Genomic DNA, 25,013 nt, shown 5'->3' with positions numbered 1-25,013 from the left:
GGTTAAGTTACAATACAATACAATTTTATTTAGATAGCACATTTAAAACCAAAAGTACACCAAAGTGCTTCACAGTAGTGCAATAGTCATTGTTATTAAACATTAACAAAGTACAAAAACAAGCACTCGTACTATCAGATGGGAAGCACTATTTAAACCAGGAGTGTGGGTTAAATAAATTGACCAGATGATCTTAAGGCTCGACTAGGAGTATACAAGCTAAGAAAGTCGGCAAGATAGCTAGGCGCAATGTTATTTATAATTTTAAAGGTAAGCAACAAGATTTTAAAATTAATACGATATTTGATGGATAGTCAGTTTAAGTCAGTGTGAACTGGAGTAATGGAAGCAAATGTTCCAGGAGACAAGCCGCAGCATTTTGAACAAGCTGAAGTCTATGAAGATGGATGGCAAATCCAATAAAATGAAAACAGCGGGGTGACCTGAGTCAGCAATTAAAAGAAGATCGTTAAAGACCCTCTGCAGAGCCGTTTCGGTACTGTGGCGTGGTTTAAAGCCAGACTGAGATTTATCACTAATACTATTTGTGTTTAAGTAGGCCTGTAGTTGCAATAACACAATTTTCTCCAATACTTTAGATAAGAAAGGGAGTTTGGAGATCAGCCTATAGTTTGCAGGATCATTCTGGCTGCTCTTTTTTTTAGAACAGGTTGCACTATCACATGTTTAAAGCGGGACACACAGCCCACTAGTAATGATAGTTCATCATCATCCAAGATAGAATATAAGGCCCAATTCCAACAAAACCATCCACCATCCAGAATTCGAACTGCTCAGCTGTTTAATTAATCTCTTGAGGGTGGACAGTGAAATTGGCTCAAACTGATAGAAAGTTGACATTCATCCTAAAGTAGGAAGAAGATTCACCACAGAAGGGTGTAAAAGTGAGGCCCTTGATAATAATTTTTTTTCTTGTAAAATGATTTAAAAATTGCTCACAGAGAGCTGCGGAGGCCAAAACTGACATTCCCGGACAAGGATTGATCACAGAGTTACAGATTTTGAACAGGATTCGGGGGTTGTGGCTATTAGTCTCAACAATATCCAACAGGAAAGCAGCTTTAGTGAAAAGAAGGAAAAGAGACAGATAGAAATGCATGAGGCAAAACATGAAATCTCAAGACAATAAAATGAAATTGGGCCAAGTGTGCAAAGAAAATCTGAAGTGGTTTAAAAGCTGTTATTAATTACAGTGTTTAAGATGTACTTCTACCTTTGACCTGTTTCAAAATTCTACATGTTGTATGAGTATATACAAAACTATATAGAAAGGAGATGGATGCAGTTTTGTTTTGTTCAAAAGTTGAACGAAAAGAAAACAAAGGATTTGCATGTTGAAGTGTTTCAAGACTGTTCTATCAGCCAAAATTAGCCAAAATTAAATTATTTCCCTCATATACATGACCTTTGATGAACTCCTTAATTATGAGTTTGGACACCTTACTATGTATCAATAAAGACATTGTTCGATAATCATGGCTTTTCCAAGGGTAGCCCTAGTGAAATGTAGGCAGAGATCAAACCCAGCCATTTTTAATGGAAAATGAAATGAAAATGAATCGCCTGAAATATAACAGAAGCCACACATTTCAGAAAGCAGAAAAAAAAAAATTAAAACGATTAATTGACATCCGAGGGGGAAACAGCTACTGTTAATTATGAATGCATCTTGTTAACTGAGCTATCTAGCAAATCCCAGAAAAACTCATTGGTTCTACCTGCTTGTGCAAATTTGCCAAATATGGTCTAGTTTGTTCTGCACAAGCTGTCACAGTAGCTACTTCCTTTATAAAATTTGGTATCTGATCTTTACCAGAGTTAAAACTAACAGACTCATTTCTCTGCAGTGCAGACATCTTTGCTCATCAGCAGATCAACACAAGGTAAGTAAACCTCTTGGAAAAAAGTAACATTTTCAGTGCGTGTGTGTTTCTATATTTTTTTGCTATATTACTAATGAAATATTCACACGAAATACAAGAATGTGAACATTCTACACATGATGCAATAACAGTGAGTGTAATAAATTCTCTCACAGCTCATTTGACTGTGAGTCCCAGCAGCTCTCAGTTGTTTGAGAACGAGTTTGTGTCTCTGAGCTGTGAGGATGTTCAAAGCTCTGCTGGATGGACTCTGAGGAGAAACACAAGTCAAGACATCAGTAGTGAGTGTGGACCTGGTTGGGGAAAACCAGCTGGTTCTTCTTGTAACATCAGCTACACTGACACAGTTGACAGTGGAGTTTACTGGTGTGAGTCCAGAGAGGGTCCCATCAGTAACATGGTTAACCTGACAGTCACTGGTAAGCTGAGTGTGTGGAGTTAGTGTTGATGAAGCTGTGTGTAAATGGATGAAATGCTGTAGTTTGTCTCTGTGTTGAGGTGGATCAGTGATCCTGCAGAGTCCTGTCCTCCCTGTGATGGAGGGAGATGACGTCACTCTGCTCTGTAAAACAAAGACCACTCCCTCCAACCTCCCAGCTGCTTTCTATAAAGATGGCTCCCTCATCAGGAAGCAGCCTACAGGTCACATGACCATCCAGCATGTTTCCAGGTCTGATGAAGGCCTCTACAAGTGTGACATCAGCGGTCATGGAGAGTCTCCATCCAGCTGGATCACTGTCACAGGTGACACACTCACCTGTCTGTGTTTCTGCAGGTTTCAACATTCACAATGTGACGACAACTTAATGACTGTGTTTGCTTTATTTTAGGGGAAGACACCACCACACCTCCACCTACATCCACACCTCCACCTCGTTCTACTTCTCTTCCTCCATCACTTGCTCCTCCAGTTCTCTTTGTGTTGTCATTTGTTGGGTCAGTCTGTGTTGTGACTTTACTGGTGGTACTGGTTCTGCTGGTGAGACGACTTGTTAAAAGGAAACTTAAAGGTGAGGAGATTTCATGGTTTCTCTCTTTTCAGCTTCAATTTTTAGTCTTACTTCATTCACATAGTAAGCATATATAGCAGCTGGATAGCGTATTCAGCTTTGGAACTTCAGATCATCCCTCCATGATGTCTAGATCCAGTAAGGGTCCCCAGGCTAATCAAGCCTAGCCTACCTTGAACATAAGCAAGCAAGAGCAATAACTGGTGTCATATACTGCCCTTTACTTTCAGTGACAAACAACAATGGAGCCGAAATCAAGCCAATATCAGTCACCATCTAATGCGGGATTTCCCAAGGTGCCCTGTCCACACTGCTGTTATAACTTTGTGTGATTATCAACAAGACTGGCTACAGATCCCGACTAAGGAAAGGAGCAAATCTGAACTACCTCTTCTATATGAATGGCATCAAGCCGTATGCCAAGAGTGATTGATAAAACCTCCAGTTCAGTGGAAGGCTCTAACCTATACTTCCCAAATGAAACATCTTTTGCCTGGCTTTGTATTTGCCATCAGTGACATCCGTAGTGGCTCATTCTGCAGCATTATTTGTCCTTGAGATGCTTTCAAAGAGTTGAGACATACTTCAAGATGACAAACTGATTTCAGGTCACAGACAGGAAGGCAGAGATAAGGAGACAGGGCCTGCTATTACAAGACAAAGATCAACACAGCACTAGCGTAACATCACAAAGTGTTCTGGTTATTGTAGGGACCACAGACCTGTTTTGATGATTGTGGGCCATAGATTGCAGAAGCAGCATGCTTCCACTACCCACATGGCCTACTTTTAATCCTTTGGGGGGCGGGGGTTCAGCTCTGTTTTCAGTTTCAAAACAAGACATTTCTGTATGAAAAAAACTTTTCTGTTCTTGTATCCTGTCTTATTTGTACCTGGGATATGGTGCCTGCATCATCTGCACAGTTGCGTCCTCCCTAAAGCAGCTGTTTCACTGCTAGTCGCTGATTTAAGAAATTTAGTTTTTCATTATGTCCAGTTTGAATACTGGAGACAAAAGAAGGGGATCAAATAATTTTGCATCATAATCAAAATATTAACAGCAGTACTTAAATGACTATCTGCAGTGATGTCCTCTGTGTGTGTTTTATTGTGCAGAGACTGAACCAGCTGCAGTCTACTCAGCAGTGAGAACTGAAGACGTCAGTTATGGACCAATTATCATCATAGAGAAGAAAAGAAAATTAAAGAAAAGAGGTACAGCTGCGCTTCTTTGTCTTCATCATGGATAAAAAATGAGAAAGAGAGTCCAGCAGGTGTTGAGATTACTGTCTGCATGAATGTGACACTGTGTACTAATTACTGTTGAGCAAAGCATCTTTATTTAAACAGGGCTGAAGTCAGTGTGAGATCATCACAGTTTTTTCACGGGACGCAGACACGTTTCTTTCATCAGATTCATAAAGCTGTGTGCGTGCATGCCTCGGCTTTAATTACATTTCCACTCTCATCTGTAGAAGTGAAAGCTCCCGCAATGCTTGAAGCAGAGACACCAAGTTAATTGTCCGTTCAGGCTTGTAAGGCCATCGCCTTCAGACTTTTTCATCTTTTCTGTGCATCATGGAAGATGCATGATGTGAAGTTATGGCAGAAGTCTTGACTAATATCTTTAATCATGTGTGGGTGTAGTCATTGCAATATTCATTTTTTTTGCATAGAGAATCACTATTTGCACCAAATGTTATAAGACATGTAAATATCAAAGAAGTGCAAAGAAGTGCAGCTCAGTTAAAAATATTGCAGTTAGTGTGATGTACATGCATCCCATGATTTTAGCATGTTTTCATGAAAACAGTGCTTTGATCAGTTGTTTGGTTTAATATTAACCTTCAGTTCCAGTTCTGTTTTCTTCTTTCATGACAGTAAAGAAAAGGGTCAAATACTATATGAATACACAATAAACCTATAAATGCCAACAGTTTCAGTTTAACATTTTTGTTTGATGTTTGCTGCAGCAGCACTAAACAGATGTGTGTCTGTCTTATTCCTGTTCATACAACATAAAAAAAGAAGTGTAAATAATCGAAATAGTTTTTTTGTCATATTAAATGTAATGGTAAGTGCCAGTATGAATGTAGAACTGCACTGATGTCTTCTTTGTGTGTTTTATTGTGCAGAGTGTGATCCAGCTGGAGTCTACTCATCAGAGCAAACTGGAGACGTCAGTTATGGACAAATCACCATCAGAGACAAGGAAACAGATCAAAGACCAGAGGTACAGCTGCTCTTCTTTGTCTCCATCATGGTTCAGAACAAGTGTTTTTTTCCTTCATAAGGCCGATATTTATTCTAAATATTGAGATGCTATTTGATTATCTGTTTATCTATCATCTATCTATCTATTTTACAATTCGTCTTTTCATTGGAACGTCACAAAAACTTCTAATTCATTACCTTTATGCTAACCATCATTTCAAAGAATTTGAAGTGTGCACTTTGTTTTGAAAACTAAAAAAAATACTGTGTTAGTGCAGTTTTGCAGTTTTTTAAAACTCAGTTTGCTTTAAAATCATTGTAAGTTTAGTGATCTCTGAGGATATTTAGATGTGTTTGCACTTTTTTGTCTCCATAGAAATGCATGCCTTAGTCTACTTTAGCTTATTAAAGACAGTACTATACCATGTACTATACCCAAACAGCAGCACTTTGTCACAAAGTGCTGCTGTTTGGGTTTGGAGTGTTAGGATCAACTTTTCTAGCTTGAGTAAGAAGGCAAGCCACAGCATTCAGAATTTAATACAATTGCACATAGCTCAACATCAGACATGACCAAAAAATGGTCAGAAATACCAGCGTTGTCGATGTTCATATTACAAATATCCAGAGAAAATGAGAGGACCAAATCCAAAGTATGTCCTTTTTTAAAAAAATTGTTAGGCGAAATTATAATGATGTAAATGTTTCCAGTCTCCTGGTCACGTTGGTGTACAAGACAGCCCATTGACTTCAAATATATGAACACTTCAGGAAAAGAAAATCATTCCCACTATGAAGATGTCATAGTGAGTGATCCAAACAACACAGCAATGTATTAATGATTAACTGCGTTTGAGATTTTGAGATTTCCCTTCTTCTTGTGTCACACTGTACTATAGTGATGGGATTTCCGGCTCTTTTTAGAGAGCCGGCTCTTTCGGTTCGGCTCACTAAAAAGAGCCGGCTCTTTCGGCTCCGAACCGGCTCTTCAGGTTGTTTTGTTGCTTTAATTAATTTATTATTAACAATAATATAAAATTATGCACAAAAGGAATTACTAACGTAAAAAAAAGTGGTTTTATTTGTATATGTTTATATATAAATATATGCGGTGGCCCCTAGAGACAAAACACGTACAAACTCCAAAACACATTTCTAGCATGAACTGAACTTCCAAAGCAGAGCTACTAGATCACTTAAATTACACAATTGAAAGCATGTGTGTATTGTTTGTGTATTTATACACAGGCACTTATATATATTCAAATAATTTAAAAAAAAAGTCCATTTACCTGTTACTACCACACACCAAATCCGGTCGTTGGTACTTGCTGGCTTGTGTAGCCACTAGGTAACAAAAGCTCAACACTGCGCCCAGCATCCTGGAGCACTTCTGTTGTCTTTTGTACGTGTTTTGGAGTTTTTACGTGTTTTGGAGTTTGTACGTGTTTTTACGTGTTTTGGAGTTTGTACGTGCTTCAGAGTTCGTACGTGATTTGAAGTTTGTATGTGCTTTGTCTGTAGGGGCCACTGTAAATATACTTTTATTTTTTCACTCCACATAAAATGTAATAAATAAATCATATAATACAAAAATCAACTATTCACATTTCAACTTTTAACTATTTAAATTTTCAGCTTTTTCCTTTTACAAATTTAAAGTGAAAACAACACAAAACACTGCAAACCACAACACAATTAAATATAAATTATAATATGAAAACAAAAAGAAGATGCATATTCTCTGTCATATGGACCTGCATGAATAAACTTTCTGAATCCTTTATCATCTGCAACCGAAAATAGTTGTGGATGATTACTATACCTTTCTAATGTGATGTTGTTGTCCCTGGCTCTCTTTCTCTTTCTCTCTCTCTCCCTCTGGCTCTGTTCCTGTGCTACTGAGTGTAACTACCGCCCCTCCCCCCTCTGCCCAGCGTAAAGCACAAGGCTCAGGTGCGAAGTGAAGCGGAAAAAAAGTGCGAGAGAGAGAGAGAGAGGGTGAGAGAAAGAAAAAAAAACCCACATGACGGCTCGCGATAAGGAGCCGGCTCGCGTCGTTCACGTCAAAGAGCCGGCTCTAAGAGCCATTTCGTTCGCGAACGACCCATCACTACTGTACTAAGCAATTTGTGGAGAACTCAGGACTACGAGGTGAAACAAAAAAGCTTTTATTGTTGGCTATTCAACAAGTTCAAAGCAAACCACAGAAAAAGACTTCTAGGGGAAACAAGGAGCAGACAACTGTGAAAGTAGAACGGACAACTTGACATGAAAGCAGTGGGAGACAGACAATAAATACACAGCAGGTGATTGAACTGGTGGAAAACACAGAAGGAACAAATTAATGTGACAGAGGACGTTAAATTAAACATGATGTACATGAGTCAAGAGCCCTAACAAAATAAAACAGGAAACAGAACAGTGGGACAGAAAATAAAAATAAAACTCAGAGCAGAACAAGATGAGACAGTAGATCAATATATTATGTATATTTTTTGTATATATATATATATATATATATATATATATATATATATATATATATATATATATGTATATGACAAAGCGGAAAAATGGAAAGAAACTAAAAACAAATCAAATACCCTCATAAATGATTATTATTATTATTATTATTATTATTATTATGTATTGCTGATGCCAGAACAATAAACTATATTGTAAAACCTGGGCAAGCAGCCACACTGATTATTTTAACTGAAGGCACATTCTTAAAGTAATAGAGTACTTCTTCGATTTTATCAAGAGTATTTAAAGCAAAACCCATGCATTATTTTAACTGTGGCTGGTCCCATGTTGTTTGAACTTTTCAGAGTCGTCGCCTAGTCCTTGCTGAAGTCCAACCGCTGGAATCCAACTGCTGTTCCACGTGACCTGAGGACATTCATTACAAATCAGATCTGTATATATTGTCTTTAATCTTTTCAATAAATTCAAGTCAACTCCTACTCAAAGAGAAATTAATGTTTGTGGTAAAATAAAAGCTAAACTTCTTTAACGACTTTAAAGAAAAAAAAATACATGTATATTTTCATCACCCTGTCTTTCAGCATCTCAGTATGGCCATAACAGCAACATGTATCTATATAATACATGTTATGTGAACAATAAATAACAATCCTATCTAGTATATATCTAATATATACATGTAAAGTAATATATTTAACATACTTAGTTACTTGTAGAACCCTGCTGTTGTCTCCACTGCAGTGATCTGTATTCTCTGCAGGACTTTAGTTGGACTTGTTCTTCTCGTGTGGTTCTGTGGGTTTCATGAAGATGTCTGATGGAAAATGTGAACTGTTGTGGCTAACACATGCACATGTCTTCAGTGTAGATCAACAAAAGCTTAAGAACAAAGTGTGGATGTGGTTAATGAGTTTTGATTTAAGGAAATGAATTATGTGAGAATTTAGATGCTGTTTAAACTAAAAAATTCTCCATCAGTAGATAACAGTTTGCTTGTGCATCTTAGTTACAGTGTTGTTGATATCTGTGGTTGTCCTTGCACAGGACAGTGAGGACATATGTGCTGTCTATACTCATTCAGTCTGATATGATCTCAGTTTCCATTCAGTCAAAATCGGGGTCAGATTATGCTGCAAAAACAAATGCTCAGAGAAAGACTGATGTACTAAGAGATATACTCAAGTAGAGTTACCAGAATCACCAGGATCTTTCCAGCCACTTTAATTATATGCATAATTAGTCAGTTCACAGCCAACTATAGGTGCATTCCAGCAGCATCCACAGACAGCAAAAAGCACTAACCACAGTTTAAAGCACGGTCTGGTGCTGCCATCTAGTGACACTGAAGAGCTCCAACGACTGATTTTAGGATCATTCTGGGTCACTTTAACTGCTGCACGTATTTTTGATTTCGTCTATCTATGTTTACAAAATGTATAGCGCACAGGGAACACAGAAAGACACATCTATACTACAATCATTATAGTATAATGTTGTGGACGTTATAGTGTGACTGATCATTTTAATCTGACATTTCATTCTTTGCTCAACTGCACTGTGAAAAGCACAGATGTTTACAGTATTTGTATAAGTTATATACATGCTGCCACTCACAGTGCCCTATGTAATGTTAATGCAAAGTTTCATCAAGCTCAGCCCACTCATCTTAGGGAGCACACAGTCACACATGCATTTCTATGCTGCAGTTACAGTTTTTCTCGATTGGTTTGGCTCATTTCCTGAAACCGAGATGACATTCTCAAAATAACATGGACAAATCTCCAAACCACCTTGCAATTGTTCACAACAGAATGTCATTTTCCATTGGTTTTATCAAATTGCAAATGCTTTAGTACATGTCTCAAGTGACTCTGTGCTTCTTTTCAAATGATTATGTACAAGTAGCTACAGTTAGCACAATGAGTCCACATTTAGCACATTTTCCAAATAAATAGATCTTGCCGATCTAAACTGATTAGTTGATTTGTCAGTGAAATGGTTACTCACTCCAAAACATATCAGCATGGTTTCATTGTGTAAGTCATCATATGCACAATTGTCTGTTCAACTGTCAAAATTAGTCAAAGATATAATACCATGAAAGAATATCTTGGAACATTTGATAAAGTTATGACAGTACTTGACAATCAATCAGGTGAAATTAGAACTAACGAAGGAGCAGTTTCCCACATCTCAGATGACCAATCAAACAGGTTGTTTAGATACCTGACAGGTGTTGTCTATGATTATGACTGCTGCCAAAAGTATATAGACAGAGCTTGGCCCGGGGCCAGTTTCATTTGCAGTGTGAACATGGAAGCACCTCGCCAAGTACAACAGCAACTTCCTGCTCGAGGAAGAGGAGGAAGAAGAAGAGGAAGAGGAGGAGTGAGAATGCGTGGAGGAATAGGGGGAAGAGGCCGAGGAGCACGGAGGCACCATGATGTCCCAGATGAAATCCGGGCCACCCTTATTGACCACGTTATAAACCATCGCCTCACAATGGCAGAGGCAGGTCGCCGAGTGCAGCCTAATGTGCCTCGGTCTACAGTCTCCTCCATCATCCAAACCTTTCGCAGGGAAAACAGGTACAGAACTATGCTATTGAACTATTCAGTGTTGGTGTGTGTGTAGGCCTAGAGTACTGTAATATCTTCATGTGATGTTATATGATACTATAAAAATGACAAAGAAAAAAAAATGGAGAAAATACTGTGAATAGTATTCCAGTCACTGTGCAGTGCATCACACTTTTAGTACCATAAAACAGCAGTACAATTACATTGGTAACTCATTTTGTAACAAATTTACAGTGTTGACCTTTGACTTGTATGTCTAGGATTGGACGACAGCCTCAAGTGGGTGGCAGAAGAAAACTTCTAAATGAACAACAAGAACGAGAAATATGCAACATGGTCATTGCAAATAATGCCATCACACTGAGACAGATTCGTAATGCAATCCTGCTAGACAATGTAATGTTCCAAAATATAAACTCTATCAGCATCTCCACAATAGAACGGGTATTGAAGAAACATCAGAAGACCATGAAACAGATTTACAGGGTACCATTTGAGAGAAACTCTGACAGAGTGAAAGGGCTGCGGTACCAGTATGTGCATGTAAGTCAACTACTGGTTGTCTATCATTGTAACACTATTACAGTAAGACATGGTTACCACTGTTTTGTTGTTTTGCGTTATCCTTTTTACCTTCAGAATCCAGCTTTGTGTGACTAGAGCATTTTGCCTAGAAATTGTCTTCAGTTTTCCACTCCCTGTTTTTACAGTACTTTAGATCGTCCCTGCAGTATCTGTCTCTACTTGACTGATTAGATTTATTTCTATTCTATTGTAGAGAATAATGGCATTAGAAGGCAACAAAACCCCTCACATCCTAGTGTTCGTTGATGAAGCTGGCTTCAACCTGGCCAAAGGTCGAAGGCGTGGCCGTAACATCATTGGCCACCGAGCCACTGTGGATGTCCCAGGCCAGCGAGGAGCAAATATAACAATGTGTGCCGCTATATCAGAAAGAGGTGTGGCCACACACATTCCCAGTTTAGGGCCCTACAATACACAAAAGCTCCTCAATTTTTTGGACCACCTTTATACTGATCTGATCCCAGAAAATGAGAGAGGTGAAGAAGGACCTCAGCTACCACATTATGTCATTGTGTGGGATAATGTGAACTTCCACCGCGGCCCACGCATCAGAACCTGGTTCACCACCCATCCCCGGATGCTAATGGAGTTTCTTCCACCTTACTCTCCTTTCCTAAATCCAATTGAGGAGTTCTTTTCAGCTTGGAGGTGGAGGGTGTATGAGCATCAGGCTCAAGACCAGAGGGCCCTGCTGCATGCAATGGATGCTGCATGTGAGGACATCACAGGGGATCAATGTAGGGGATGGTTGAGACATTCACGCCGTTTCTTCCCTCGCTGCCTCGCAAGAGAAAATATCCGTTGCGATGTGGATGAGAATTTATGGCCTGACAGAGAGCAGCGCGTCGATGGCCAGGAGGATGAGGATGGTGGCCAGGAAAGAGAGGGTGACAATGGCGACCACTGAAAATATTACTGTACTATAGTTCTGGAACTTTATTTACAGTATGGTAGGCTAGAGTTTTTTTTGTTTTTTTTTGTTTTTTGTTTGTGTTTATAACTGTTCACATTTACAGAATCCTGTATATGTTTTCTTTTCACAGTATGTTCTCTAATGTTAACATTTCTTTGTACGAATAAAAATGTTTACAGTTTCCTTGAGTATGAGTGGTTTATTGGAGGATGATTTTACTGTAAAATCTTTTAGTTTTATTCATAGTGGTATTCTGTTGCTAGACCTGTGCCTCAGTGACAAAACGTCTAGGCATTTTGACTTGCAGTGCTTAAACAATGCCAAAGGTATAATGCATTTTGGGGGCATTGACTATTTATATGAGAAGGATATTTAGTTTTGACACATGGATAAACTCTTTTGGGAGAGATATGAGCTTTTGCAGGGGATCCATGGTGTTGTGGTAAACCATCCAGGTTATTTTGACAAAAGCACTAAATGAATGCACATGTGCCAAGGCAATTGAGAAGGATCTGTGCTATTTTGACTGTACTGACCTTTTATATGGGAAAGGAATCTGCTTTTGAAGCATGGATGAAGAGTTTGGGGAAAGATATTTGATTTTGCTAGTGAGCTATAATGTTGGGCAGAACTGTAAGACTGTTTGGCCAAATGACCTTATGGTTTTGAGAATGTCATCTCGGTTTCAAGAAATGAGCCAAACCAATCGAGAAAAACTGTAACACAGTATGATACACACAGCAGTCATGGAGTAATGCAGAGTCTTTGTCATTCTCCCAACTCCTTCAGTTCATCATCTCTCACTCACTGTCATCTACATATAGACCTACACATAAACTAGCACATCCTCATCCTAAAATAACCAGGCCTAGCAGAATTACACCACATTGTGCCACCTTACTTGACAATATTTTCACTAACAATATGGAAAACAACATTGTGAGCGTAATATTAATTAATGACATCAGTGATCACCTACCAGTTTTTGCAGTTTATGACACTAATTATAAGAAAAATCAGCATGAAGAACAACTGAGATACAGACGTGTAAGGACAGAAGAAACTATGACTGCATTTAAGAACGATCTATTAAATCAGGACTGGGACAAGGTGTACAAAGAAGCTGATATTGATATTGCATATGGCATATTTTTAAGAATATTCATGGAGTTGTACGATAAAAACTGTCCAACAATAAAATACAACAGAAAGCACAAATATTCAGATAGACCATGGCTCACTAAGGGTTTACAAAATGCATGTAAAAAGAAAAATACACTCTATAGGGAATACCTAAAACAAAGAACAAAAGAAGCTGAAAATAAATATAAAAAATACAAAAATAAGTTGACCAATATTATACGTGTATGTAGAAAGGAGTATTATAGTAAAATATTGAACAACAATAAACATAATATGAAAGGAATATGGGATGTTTTAAACGGTATCAATAAAAATAATTCTGGACAACAAAGTTATCCACAATACTTTATCGATAATGGCAATATTATGGAAAACACTGCTGATAAGGTCAACAGCTTTAATCATTATTTTGTAAATATTGGACCAAAACTGGCAGAACAAATTCCTGAGTCACTGCCATCAGTAGAATGTAGTGAAAACCTGATTGATAGGAACCCTAACTCAATGTTCCTCACATCAGTGGAGGAAAAAGAAATAATTGACATTGTACACATGTGTAAATATAAAACATCCACTGATTGTAATGATATTGACATGAAAATCGTCAAGAAGGTCATTGAAGGAATTGTAGGACCTCTAACATATATTTGCAACTTATCATTTCAGACGGGAAAAGTGCCAAACAAAATGAAAATAGCTAAAGTTGTGCCGCTGTATAAAACCGGGGATAGACGCCACTTCACAAATTACAGGCCTGTTTCTTTACTACCACAATTCTCCAAAATCCTAGAAAACCTGTTTAATAAACGATTAGACAAATTCTTAGATAAATATAAATTACTCTCTGACAGTCAATATGGATTCAGATCAAAAAGATCAACATCTCTGGCATTAATCGAATCAATTGAGGAGATTACGAATGCTATAGATCAGAAACAGTATGCAGCTGGAGTATTTCTGGATCTCAAGAAAGCATTCGACACAATCAATCATGACATATTAATTAATAAACTGGAACGGTATGGGATTAGGGGGGTTATACTGCAATGGGTGAAAAATTATTTAAGTGACCGGAAACAATTTGTGAAGCTGGGTGTCCATTCCTCATCATGCTTGGACATTGCTTGTGGTGTTCCACAAGGCTCTGTACTGGGTCCAAAATTATTTATTATTTATATAAATGATATTTGTAAGGCATCTGATATATTAAAATTAGTATTATTTGCAGATGACACAAATATTTTTTGTTCTGGGGGGAATCTAAAGGAGCTGCTGGATACAATTACTTCAGAAATGTGCAAAATTTAAAAATGGTTTAACAGGAACAAACTATCGCTAAATCTAAGTAAAACTAAAATTATCTTATTTGGGAATTCCCTTAGAAATGCACAAGTGCAGATTCATGTAGATGGTGTGGAAATTGAAAGAGTACTTGAACATAAGTTTCTTGGTGTGATTATAGATGATAAATTAAACTGGAAGTCTCATATAAATCATATACATAACAAAATTTCAAGAAGTGTCTCAATCTTGAGTAAAGTAAAACACATTCTGGACCACAAATCACTCCACATTCTCTATTGTTCCCTGATTGCACCGTATTTGAATTACTGTGCAGAGGTTTGGGGCAATACTTACAAATGTTCGCTATCATCAATCTTTATATTACAAAAAAGGGCCATAAGGATAATCCATAAAACTGGTTACAGAGATCATACAAATCCACTATTCTTAAAATCAAAAATTCAAAAATTCACAGATCTGGTTCATTTTCTCACAGCACAAATTATATATAAAGCAATAAATAACCTGCTTCCTGACAATATTCTAAAAATGTTTTCTAAAAGGGAACGGGGATACAATTTGAGGGGGGAATTAAATTTAAAACATCCTCGTATCCGTACAACATTAAAAAGTTTTTGCATCTCTGTGTGTGGAGTGAAGCTGTGGAACAGACTAAGTAAAGATATGAAGCAATGTCCAAGCATGGCGCAGTTTAAAAAGTGGTTTAAGGATATGGTTTTTACAGGGTACAGGGAAAAGGTAGAGATTTGATAGGGTGTTCTTGTCTAATATTTTCATGTGTGTGCGCATGCACGGGTTTGTTGGTATGGGTATATATGTATGTGTATATATATGTATATGTATGTATGTATGTATATATATATGTGTATATATGTGTATGTGTGTGTATGTATGTGTGTGTGTATATATATATATATATATATATATATATATATATATGTATGTATATATATGTATATATATATATATATATATATATATATATATATATATATGTGTATATGTATATATATATATGTATATATATATAATATATATAATATATATATAAAATTGTTGGTTGTGTATCCTTCAGGTGTTAATGGGGTTATTGAAAATGTGTATATGTGCGTATGTGTGTATATACGTAGGTATGGATAGATAGAAACATATATGTGTATATATTAAAAAAAAAAAAAAAAAAAAAATTACACATAACATATAATGTAATTACAAGGAGGTATTTCTGTAGTCTATTGATACTAGATAGTGGAAAAGGGGTGGGATTAAATAAGCTTATGCTTCTTCCTGCTCCTTTTTGAACATGGACGTTATTTGGAGTTGTGGTTGCTCGTTTTCCTTTTGTTTGCTTTGTTCATTTGTCTCTTTTAATTCTATTTTTTTTTTTATACTTTTTCAACATGTTCAAAATAAAGATTCAATCAATCAATCAATCATGTATATATATATATATATATATATATATATATAGATAGATAGATAGATAGATAGATAGATAGATAGATAGATAGATAGATAGATAGATAGATAGATAGATAGATAGATAGATAGATAGATAGATAGATAGATAGATATAACAACAGTTCTAGATATAGAAGGAAGGGGGCCAGGGACTGGTGAGTGTCAGCACCACTGTCCAGGAGGAGAGAAGGAACATCCAAGAATACATTGGGAAGATGGCCCCAACTGACCGAGTGCTCAGTGAATACCTCAGGCAGCAGAAACCCAAGAAAGAGGAGGGAGACGAGGAACCTTCTTTAAAATACGGTGTGTTTTTAATATCTTAATTCTATTAATCCATAATTATGTGATATGGATATTAAATACTTTTAGTGAAATATAATCCCTCCAGAAAGGCAGGAAAAGCCCTGTAACTTACTTTAAAACTAAATATGTTCCCTAAAACGGTGACAGAGCTACAGACCCATGACACCGTTACCCAGTTAGCTAGCAGCTAATGACCACCACTATTTGTGCAGTTAATGAAAATATAGGTGATGTTTGTTGTGGTGTTGCAAACACAGCACACTCATTTGTTTCAATTCGTCAGTTGTCTAAATGGATTGGTTCTTATAGAGCACTTTTCTACTCTGAGCACCCACAGCGCTTTACACAACTTGCCTCATTGACCCATTCACACAAGCACTTTTTTTTCCTATCTAACACGCACACACATTGGGGTTTAATCTTGGCCAAAGATATTTGCCACGCAGGCTGGAATTTAACCACCAACATTGCCACTTCATTGGGTACACCTGTTCAACTTCTTGTTAATGGAAATATTTAATCAGCCAATCACATGGCAGTAAGTCAATGTATTTAGACATGTATCATTTTATGATGCTTCATGCTACATGTTGATTCCTAAGTGCTTAGCTTCAATTTGATCCCAGTTATAATATAATATAATATTATTTGGAAACTTTTCATGGGAATCATTCAGTCTAAGTCATCAGTCATGCAGGTCTTTCCACACAGCAGCTGTTTCTATGCAGTTTGTTTTCCTTAAATGGAAAGAACTGCTGACCTCCATGGGGAAGTAATTAGACAGTGTTTACAAATTTCAGTTGTTCATTGAGTCATCAAGTGTGATCTGTCAGGGGAGTGTGAGACAGTCCAGGAGGAGAAAATCACAATCAAGCTCAGTATGTTTGTGATGTCATGAGTATGACTAAAATACTTATTGATCATTATTGATGTAGGTCTTTCATTTTTTTAGGAATAAAGTATTTATTTTGCTGCTTCTTGGCAAAATAAGAAGACTTTGTTCATGGATGAAGATTAGATATGATATGAAGGATAACCTGAGACAGGCCTGTAGTCTTAAAAACATCTTCAGCACAGAGGATCATTGGCTGTGCTCTTCTCTCCCTGGAGGTGCTGTAGGGGTCCTGCTGCCACAGGAAAGCCTGCAGCATCCTGAAGGACGCATCCCACCCATCACCTGTCAGAGCTGTTACCATCAGGAAGGTGGTACAGGACCATTAAAGCCAAAACAAACAGACTGAGAAACAGCACATATGCCAGGGCTGTTGCATTAATAAATACAATCGGGGGATAAATCGCTGCGAAAACACAACATTCAACTGTGCAATATTTTCTTTTTAACTGTGCAACATTCTCAGGACTAAATCACAGTGCTCCAACCGTATCCTCACTTGTTTGTATTCTCACTTGTTCATATACAGTCTTGTATATGCTATATTTATTTATTTTATTTATTTATATTTATTTTTAATTTATTGTACATATATGTTTCCTCCTCTTAAAAGTACCCTCTTTCAAATGTACTGAACGGGTCTGCATACAATTTTGGTTGTTTCTGATTCTGATTTAACAAATATGCAGTTAATCACCACACAGACCCATGAAACTTAAGAGTCTGTCAGAGTCCTGCGTTCAGATTCAAAAGAGGTGATTTTTTTTTTCTGATGCAGAATCAGCGTATGTCTGTGGCTGCAGGTCTTATCTCTGAAAACAAACAAATGTTTAATCTCTTTCACAGATCAGAACTGTTTTGTTGTGACAGCTTTGTCACAGTGATGATGATGAAAAGAAACTGCAAACAAAGAACACACATTTTATCTAAGAGCAGCATTTAGCTGCGTGTCATACCAGTTTTCTTTCCTTAAAAAGCAGCTCACAGAAAGTGAAAACTGCACGCAATGAAAAGGTAAATATTTATTTCAGTTTTAAGTGCTTTCATAAAACTTTATATTTGCTGCTCATCTCAGTGTCGTCTTCACACTCTTTAGGATGAATCGACAGACAAGAATACATGAAAATATGAAGCCCATCACATTCAATCTCAGTAGTAATAATTCATGTGACATTAGTTCCTACTCAATTAATGAACATTTTTAGAAGAAAAAAATGTCACTTCTGTGCAGCTTCTTTGCAACATATACAAACCTGGTCATGAAAGGAGGCTCTGTGTTTGAGCATTGTGAGGGGGGATGTTACTCAGGTAAAGGGACCAGGCGAGCTACAATGAGGCCCTCAGGTATTCTTCCGTTTTCTGGTATGTTATTATTCCCGATGAGTCAACACACATCCAGACATGATGCAATCGTGTTGTGTTAGTCTGAGTCCAGAACTCAGAGTCAGAGAGTAACAGATGGCATCTCAGTCTGACATCAGGCTTGTTTCTTTAAATATTCATGCTCACCTGGTCATCAGTGGATTTCTGTCTCCCTGCTGGACTTGACACCCGAGGTCTGTTTCAGCGAGATCTCCGCTCTTATCCTTTTGCTGATAAGCTTAAAGAAATCATGTTCATCTTGGATGTGTTATTAAATCTACTGAGTTACTGAGGCAGCATCACCTGAAGCAAATATGTGTGACATCAGAGGTATGAGTTCACATCACCTCTGAAACTGATACTGTCAGCCTGCAGTATCACAGAGACAATATACATGACGAATACATCATAGAAGATCATAGAAGACCCACTGTTTTAAAAAAATAAAGACACGTCTGTGTCCCATTGTTGGCTTTTAGAGTACAACAGGTTTTCAGTAACTTGTCTGATTCTTTTGTAAGAGAAAAATGCACGACGTTGAACCACTGGATGAAACTGAAATACGTATAATACACAAACAGGTTAAACATGAACAAAATACATCACAGAGCTTCAGATTCTGCCCACATGTCAAGTGTACAGCACTTTGTGTTCAGCTGGTGGCTGATCTGAAAGCGCTACATAAATAAATTGCTTGCTTGCACATGATGTCAGCAGTAATAACTTTCCTTTCAGTAAAACAAGTCCTTGACATCTTTCAAACCCCTTTCATGGCACTGGCACTGGTCATCATGGGAGTTTTGTACTTCTACAAAACTAGCAGATAACATAGTGAAACATCGTCAAGCAAAGCTAAACATTTTTCACAAGGTCATGCTGACACATACAAATACTTCATCTAAGCACGCAAAGGTTATACAAAAAATCTTCTACATCTAAATGTATGACAAGATGATGTCTGTCCCGTCTGTAACATCTGAAAATAAAATATAATAAATAATAAAAACAAAGATCGACCAAATGGACCAATACGGCAATGCCACGATGATCCATTTGGCAAAGTAAAGCCATTGGGTATCCTTGTTGGTCTTCAGAGAACAATTCTGATGGCTAAAGAACCAAATGGGACAGGCAAAAAAAAAAAAAAAAAATGTATGACAAGATGAAGTTTCCTGTGATGTGAAGGCTTTGGAGGTGTGAAACTATGAGGAAACTGAACCCTCTTCTGTGGCAGTCTGCTGTGATGTTTGGCTGCACACACTAAACTGAACTGAAAGAGAGTGTGTGTTTTGGTATGCAATAATAACACACACGTCCACAGCAGCTGCTTTCAGCACGCACACTCACTTTGTTCACATGAGGACAAAAAACTTTATTTAACTCAGCTTGTTTGACAAGAAGACATGAGAGTGTGAGTTTAAAGATCTGCACCGATAAATCACACAAGCTTGGCAGGTATGGCAGGAAGCAGACACACTTTATGACAGCACTCGTCTCCCTGCTGCACACACGGCTCCATCTAAACTCTTCTTCTTCATTTCTCCTCCATCTGCTCTGGAGCAGGTTGATGTGCAGATTAGAGCTCAACAGGCATGAAGTCATCACCTGTGCATTTCCCCTCTTTGATTTATGGACATTGGGCCTCATTTAATAATGTTTGCATGGAAAAGTTCAAACTTCTTAGAGTTTTGACGCAAAATTACCATCAGATTTATTGAATGCGCCTATTTTGTTCTCACCACTCTGCGTATGTTGGAACAAACGTATGCGTATGTTTGTATCTTGAAACACTGGGGCCTAAGCCCAGCCCTGAGGCTCTGGAGTTTCACTGGATAACAGCACCTCTTAAAACTTATTTATTGTATTATTTATTGTTATTGTAATATAAATCATTAAACCGAAAGCTGAACAGAACCATCAGAACCATCTGGGGTCCTTTTTGTTAGTATTTGTATTATTTTGATAAGCTCTTATTGAGCCATGATGGTGCATTTGAAACTCTGCATCTGTTCTGCTCCATCTACTCCATCCAGATCTTTGCATCACCTTATTTTACACACTGACTCCATCAGGTTACAGAGCGCTAAATGATGAATGCCATCAGGCTGCAGATCAGTCGGTGTTCTGATGGCGCTGATCTTTCCACCCAATGACATTTGTCGTCACATGACTTCCCCTTGTGTGAATTAACGTTTTCTATTTTGTTCTGCAGTATTTTATTTTTACAGTACTGCCTGTATTTTATTCATTTCACACAAATTATTGATGTAATCTCATTAAATGTCCACTAGTTGTCACTAGTCATCAGTGGACAGAGTACATCAACATTCATGGCTCTGAATACACAAACGTGCGCTTAAATGAGCTCACATTATTCATCTGGACTGATGGATCACCTTTGTTTTTATAAGTCAGCATTACCATGGGAATTACAGTAAAGCACTATGTAAACAGAAAGTGGATTTATTTGACTTCAGTCTTGATTCTGCATGGAAACAATAACCTGACATCTTTGGCTGGAATCATCAGTTTCAGAGCGTCACCTGAAACCATGGTTACTGACCTGCAGCCTGACGTCACTCTCAGCAGCTGCATGTATGAGTGTAGACACGTGTGTGCAGCTGCTCAGCCGGGTGGATGTGTTAGTGGATACAGTGAGTGTGACAGTGAGGGCCAGACGCAACATGAGCACATGACTGCTGTCAGCACACTCAAGTGTATAAAGGTCTTTACCCTTGCAGTCCTCTTGCTATGAGCGCTCATATCCCCCAAACCCAAGAGGACTAAGGAGCTCTGAGCATTGCACCTCCACTGCTGAGAATACAACCATGTTCAGCAAAGCTGTGTTGGCTTTGATTCTTCTCTGCCGGTTTACAAGATCTGTAGGTGAGTTTTTGCATGAGAAAGATGGAAATCGTGTGTTTTGTCTGCACAGCAGTGTTCATGCACAGGTATATGTGTCTGTTTCTACACGTGTGCATCATGTTAGACTCTTCTAATGTTGGGAAGAAAATGAAAACAGCATTTTCTTCACTTCTCTAACTAAAAATCTGCTGTTTTGTTTTCTGTTTATTTTTGCATCTGTCAAGATTCAGACATGGGCCCTGATTATCCTCAAGTGTTTTTATTACCGTGCGCTCAAATATGAGATTTGGAAGGACCGCTTGATTGTTTTTGTACTAGTGTTTGAAGTTTCTTTGCTAAATGACAGACCCTGATTCATGCACATGAAGGCTGTTGTGTTTATAGGTGTTGACAGACTCATGTTTAAGCATTGCCTCAGGTTTCATTGTGCAGGAAATGGACATGAAAATGAGTGGAAGGGGACTTTTTAAGTACAGAATTTGATACATGAAGATGAAGCTTCACAGCAGTGGCAGTTCCACACCAGATTTAGCAGGTTGGGCTCAGGGTGTTTTTTCATGGGGGCATTGAACCAAACCAAGAGGACAAAATTGAACTGCTTCATCTATGAAGGGGATTTATTTGGAGCACAAACAAAGTGAATGAACATTTAACAATAAAGCAGAAGATTTCACATCCCGTACATGTGCACAGTTAATGTTTAAAAAGCACTGGCTGAAATGTCTATGGACTGAAACGTCTGCACGCATGACAACAGGCAGAGTCCATAGTTACAGAGAAGTCCACCCAAGGAGGACTTTCCTACCAGCTGGGCTGGAAGCTGTGCCCCATTCATGTGGTGGGGAACATCCTCAGACTGGGGTGGGGGGGTCATCCTTGATCCTGCTGATGTCTGAAAAGAGATGAATATGGAGTAAACATGAGGCTGTAACTGAGAACTATAGTAACTCATTACTTTATCTTTTCATTATTATTCATTAGTGTTAATGAAACTGCGTGTATGGAGTGTCATCACAGGGCAGTGTGAGACACACAGGTCTAAGGACTGGTCCACTGTGTGTCCCTCACAGCCCGTATCCTCCTCCTCTCTGTGGCTCCCTCTCATTTCTGGGCTTTTCTGGTCAGATTCAACATGCTTGATCAAAGAAATTATTTTGGTCTTTCCTAGTAACCCAAGTTTACATGTCACATGGTTTACTTTTCACTCATATTATACAATATATACACTACAGTTTAATATTCATGATGATGTGCAATGTTCCCTCTAATTTTTCATGTGTCTGATTTTTCAACTCCCTGAGCGATCCCTTGGACCACTGTGAGCAACAGCAGACGTGTGCACTGTGGTCACGCCAGCATCAAATCCATCCAAGTTACTTGGTTTATTAAAATAATCAAATTACAGCATTTAGATTTATGTTAGACTACTTTTAATTAAGTGCTTTAGCCCACTTACAATGAAAATTTAAAAGTAAATCTTGTTCATGACCTGTGTAGTATGTTAACACTACTGGAAGTAAAAATAACTGGAACTCCAATTTTGAAAGCACAACTTTTTTTTTCTTTTTTTTTTATAAAGCTCTGACTTTATGAGTATGAGTCTGTGGTCTGGGAGAGAGTCCTGTAACCAGGGGTGTCACTAGGTTTTAAGGACAGGGGGGGCTTAGCCCCCAAGAGATGCACACGACATGAACGAACGTAGTGAATGAGCACAAAATTTCACAAACAGAAAACAAAGACTGAGAAATTGTTTTCCTACTTTTTTGGACAGATTAAACATCCTAGGCCACCAATAGATCTATTGTTTTATTTCAGTCTGCTTTATAATACAGTACAACAAAAAAACAGAGGAAATGTGTTTGCTGCATCAATAACAAGAAAAAAACTGAAAATAAAAACGTACATTCTTCTGGCTGCAATCACCAGTTACTTGGTGGGTGGAAGCATCAAAGAATGACGTCTGTTTTTAAGAGTGGCAAATCGGTCAATCACTCTGTTGTGACTCAGATGCTGAAGCGTGTCTTTTTCAATAGACATGACTGCAAGACTGTGAAGTCTTTTCTGACCCATTGTTTGACGCAGCCAGGAGTGCAGCCGACGCAGTGCACTAAAGGACCATTCGCACGAGCAGCTGCTGACAGGCACTGTTAGGGCAACTTGGATGGTTGCCTTCAGAGAGGGAAACATGTCTGAATCAAGGAGGTTGTACACAGACAACATATTTTTGGGTGGACATCCAGCCTCTGTTTTCCGGGTAAGAAAGTTTCTGGCCACCAGAACCTCCTCTTTTTTCAGGTCAAGTCTGTAGTGCTTTGCAAGTTCATTCAAGTGTGGTTCACTCAAGAAGTTCTCAGATTTAGGACTGCATGCCTGGACGCCTTTTAGCAGCCCTGCATCTACACTGCAAAATCTTTGATCAAGCTCGCCAACCATCCGATCCACACAAGGGAAAAGTAACTCTCTTTTCAATGTGTCTGAGTTGTTCAATTCAGTGCGTGAACCCACAGTTGCCTCCAGGACAAAATCCTCCATTTTCCTCTGTTTGTGCCTTGTCTTGGCACCTGGTTCAGGGATACTGTGGGTGTTACACAGGGCCTTGGTTTTCTCATACAGCTCTGTAGCAAATGCATCTGAGTGTTTGCTAGTTCCCTACATGGGAAGCAGAAAGCTGCATTCTGGTTGACTGAATATTCTAACCAGTTGTGCTTTTCAAACCAGCTGTGGTTAAATGCTCGCTTCTGTGTACCAAAAGTATCATGTAGATAGCTCTTCAGCTTCACCTGTCTGGGCCCTGTGTCTTTGTCACCTAAATCAAACCCTGTAGTAGAATGAGTTGCTGCAGCTGCTTCATCATTTTCCCTCTCTTGGCCTGTTTGCTCTCCTCTCTCTGTAATAACTTGATCTTCCTCTGCCTCTCGATCTATTTGCTGCAGCTCCTCTGTCTCTCCTTGCTCTCTCTGACTTGAACTTGCCTGTTGACCTTTTTCTCCCTCAGCCACTCCTTCTGCCTCACCCTTCAAGATACATTAAAACATACTGAATTGTAGTGTAAATTGCTAATATCATGACTTCTGCTCCCGCTCCACAGTAATTTGTTGCTCCCAAATATTTTGAAGTTACAAACATTATATTTTGAGCACGCATGTGACTAAAATGGTTGCAATTTAAAGCCCTGAAAAATATTACTAAATTACTTGAATTGAAGTAATATTAAAATAGAACCCTCAAAAATATGTGAGTCAGGCTAATTTGACTTATATACATATCTCTCTCTTTGCTCTCTCCACTTTCTAACCTTGACTCTCCTAAATAAAAGCTCAAGTTAAACAGGTCTTATATGTTGTACCGTGACTGAAATGTTTCATATTTCATATCCATATTGAGTGCCATAAAATTCTAATCAGACTGTCTGCATCACAAATGACTCCATCCTTTGACTCTCCTCTCCAGCAGACGTCTCTCCCCTCTGCCTCTCTGTGCTCCTCTGCCCTGACTCCTACAGGTTAATGGGGATGGAGTGATTATTATTATTTCCACTGATGATAACCATACCTGAATGAGCTCAGCTGGATTTTTCAGAGCTAAAACGAGTGACAGAAATTAACATTATGCTAACAATTTAACTTAGTGCGCTAGCCAGGTTTTTATTTACAAAATGGGGAGCACCTGGTTCATTATTTACATGGGACTCTCTGCTGTTAGCTGGAGCTAACTAATTGTTACTACCAGCCAGTGATGAAGACTTACTTTCTTGAAAAACTTGCGTATATCCATTAGGGCTGCCACGATTTGTCGACTAGTCACGATTACGTCGACTATCAAAATCGTCGACGACTGATTTAATAGTCGACGTGTCGTTTGAAGCTTTGTAAGATCGCAAAAGACGCAGGAATAATAGCAGGATTTAAGAGTGTAATAACGGACTGAAACAGAAGATGGCAGCACAGCATGTACAAGGATGCCAGCTGCCGTTAAACCCCGAAG

The 25,013-nt window shown here is 38.3% G+C and overlaps 2 protein-coding genes across 3 annotated transcripts in view; both read left to right on the top strand.

Annotated features, from left to right (window-relative positions):
- The window catches only part of LOC309694263 (high affinity immunoglobulin gamma Fc receptor I-like), a 56,475-nt gene that overhangs the window by 635 nt on the left and 30,827 nt on the right, over positions 1-25,013 (top strand). Inside the window, exons 2-6 of one of the 2 annotated variants that reach the window (XM_082514200.1) lie at positions 1,869-1,904; positions 2,060-2,323; positions 2,403-2,648; positions 2,735-2,914; positions 4,031-4,129. In XM_082514200.1, coding sequence (XP_082370326.1) covers positions 1,869-1,904; positions 2,060-2,323; positions 2,403-2,648; positions 2,735-2,914; positions 4,031-4,129 — 825 coding nt within the window. Of the gene's footprint in view, positions 1-1,868; positions 2,324-2,402; positions 2,649-2,734; positions 2,915-4,030; positions 4,130-5,049; positions 5,148-7,962; positions 8,194-25,013 lie in introns of those variants that run through there. The other variant, XM_082514201.1, reaches the window with a different exon arrangement.
- LOC309693863 (uncharacterized protein) lies at positions 9,080-11,801 on the top strand. Its single transcript, XM_082513457.1, has 3 exons — positions 9,080-10,206; positions 10,458-10,740; positions 10,976-11,801. Exons 1-3 carry the CDS (start codon positions 9,716-9,718, stop codon positions 11,687-11,689), a joined length of 1,488 nt encoding a protein of 495 aa, XP_082369583.1. The 5' UTR covers positions 9,080-9,715; the 3' UTR covers positions 11,690-11,801.

This window comes from Aulonocara stuartgranti, assembly GCF_965226115.1.
Source record: "Aulonocara stuartgranti genome assembly, chromosome: 3".
NCBI lineage: Eukaryota > Metazoa > Chordata > Actinopteri > Cichliformes > Cichlidae > Aulonocara > Aulonocara stuartgranti.
The sequence above is the reverse complement of the archived record's forward strand: the minus strand, read 5'-3'. Positions and strand labels throughout refer to the sequence as shown.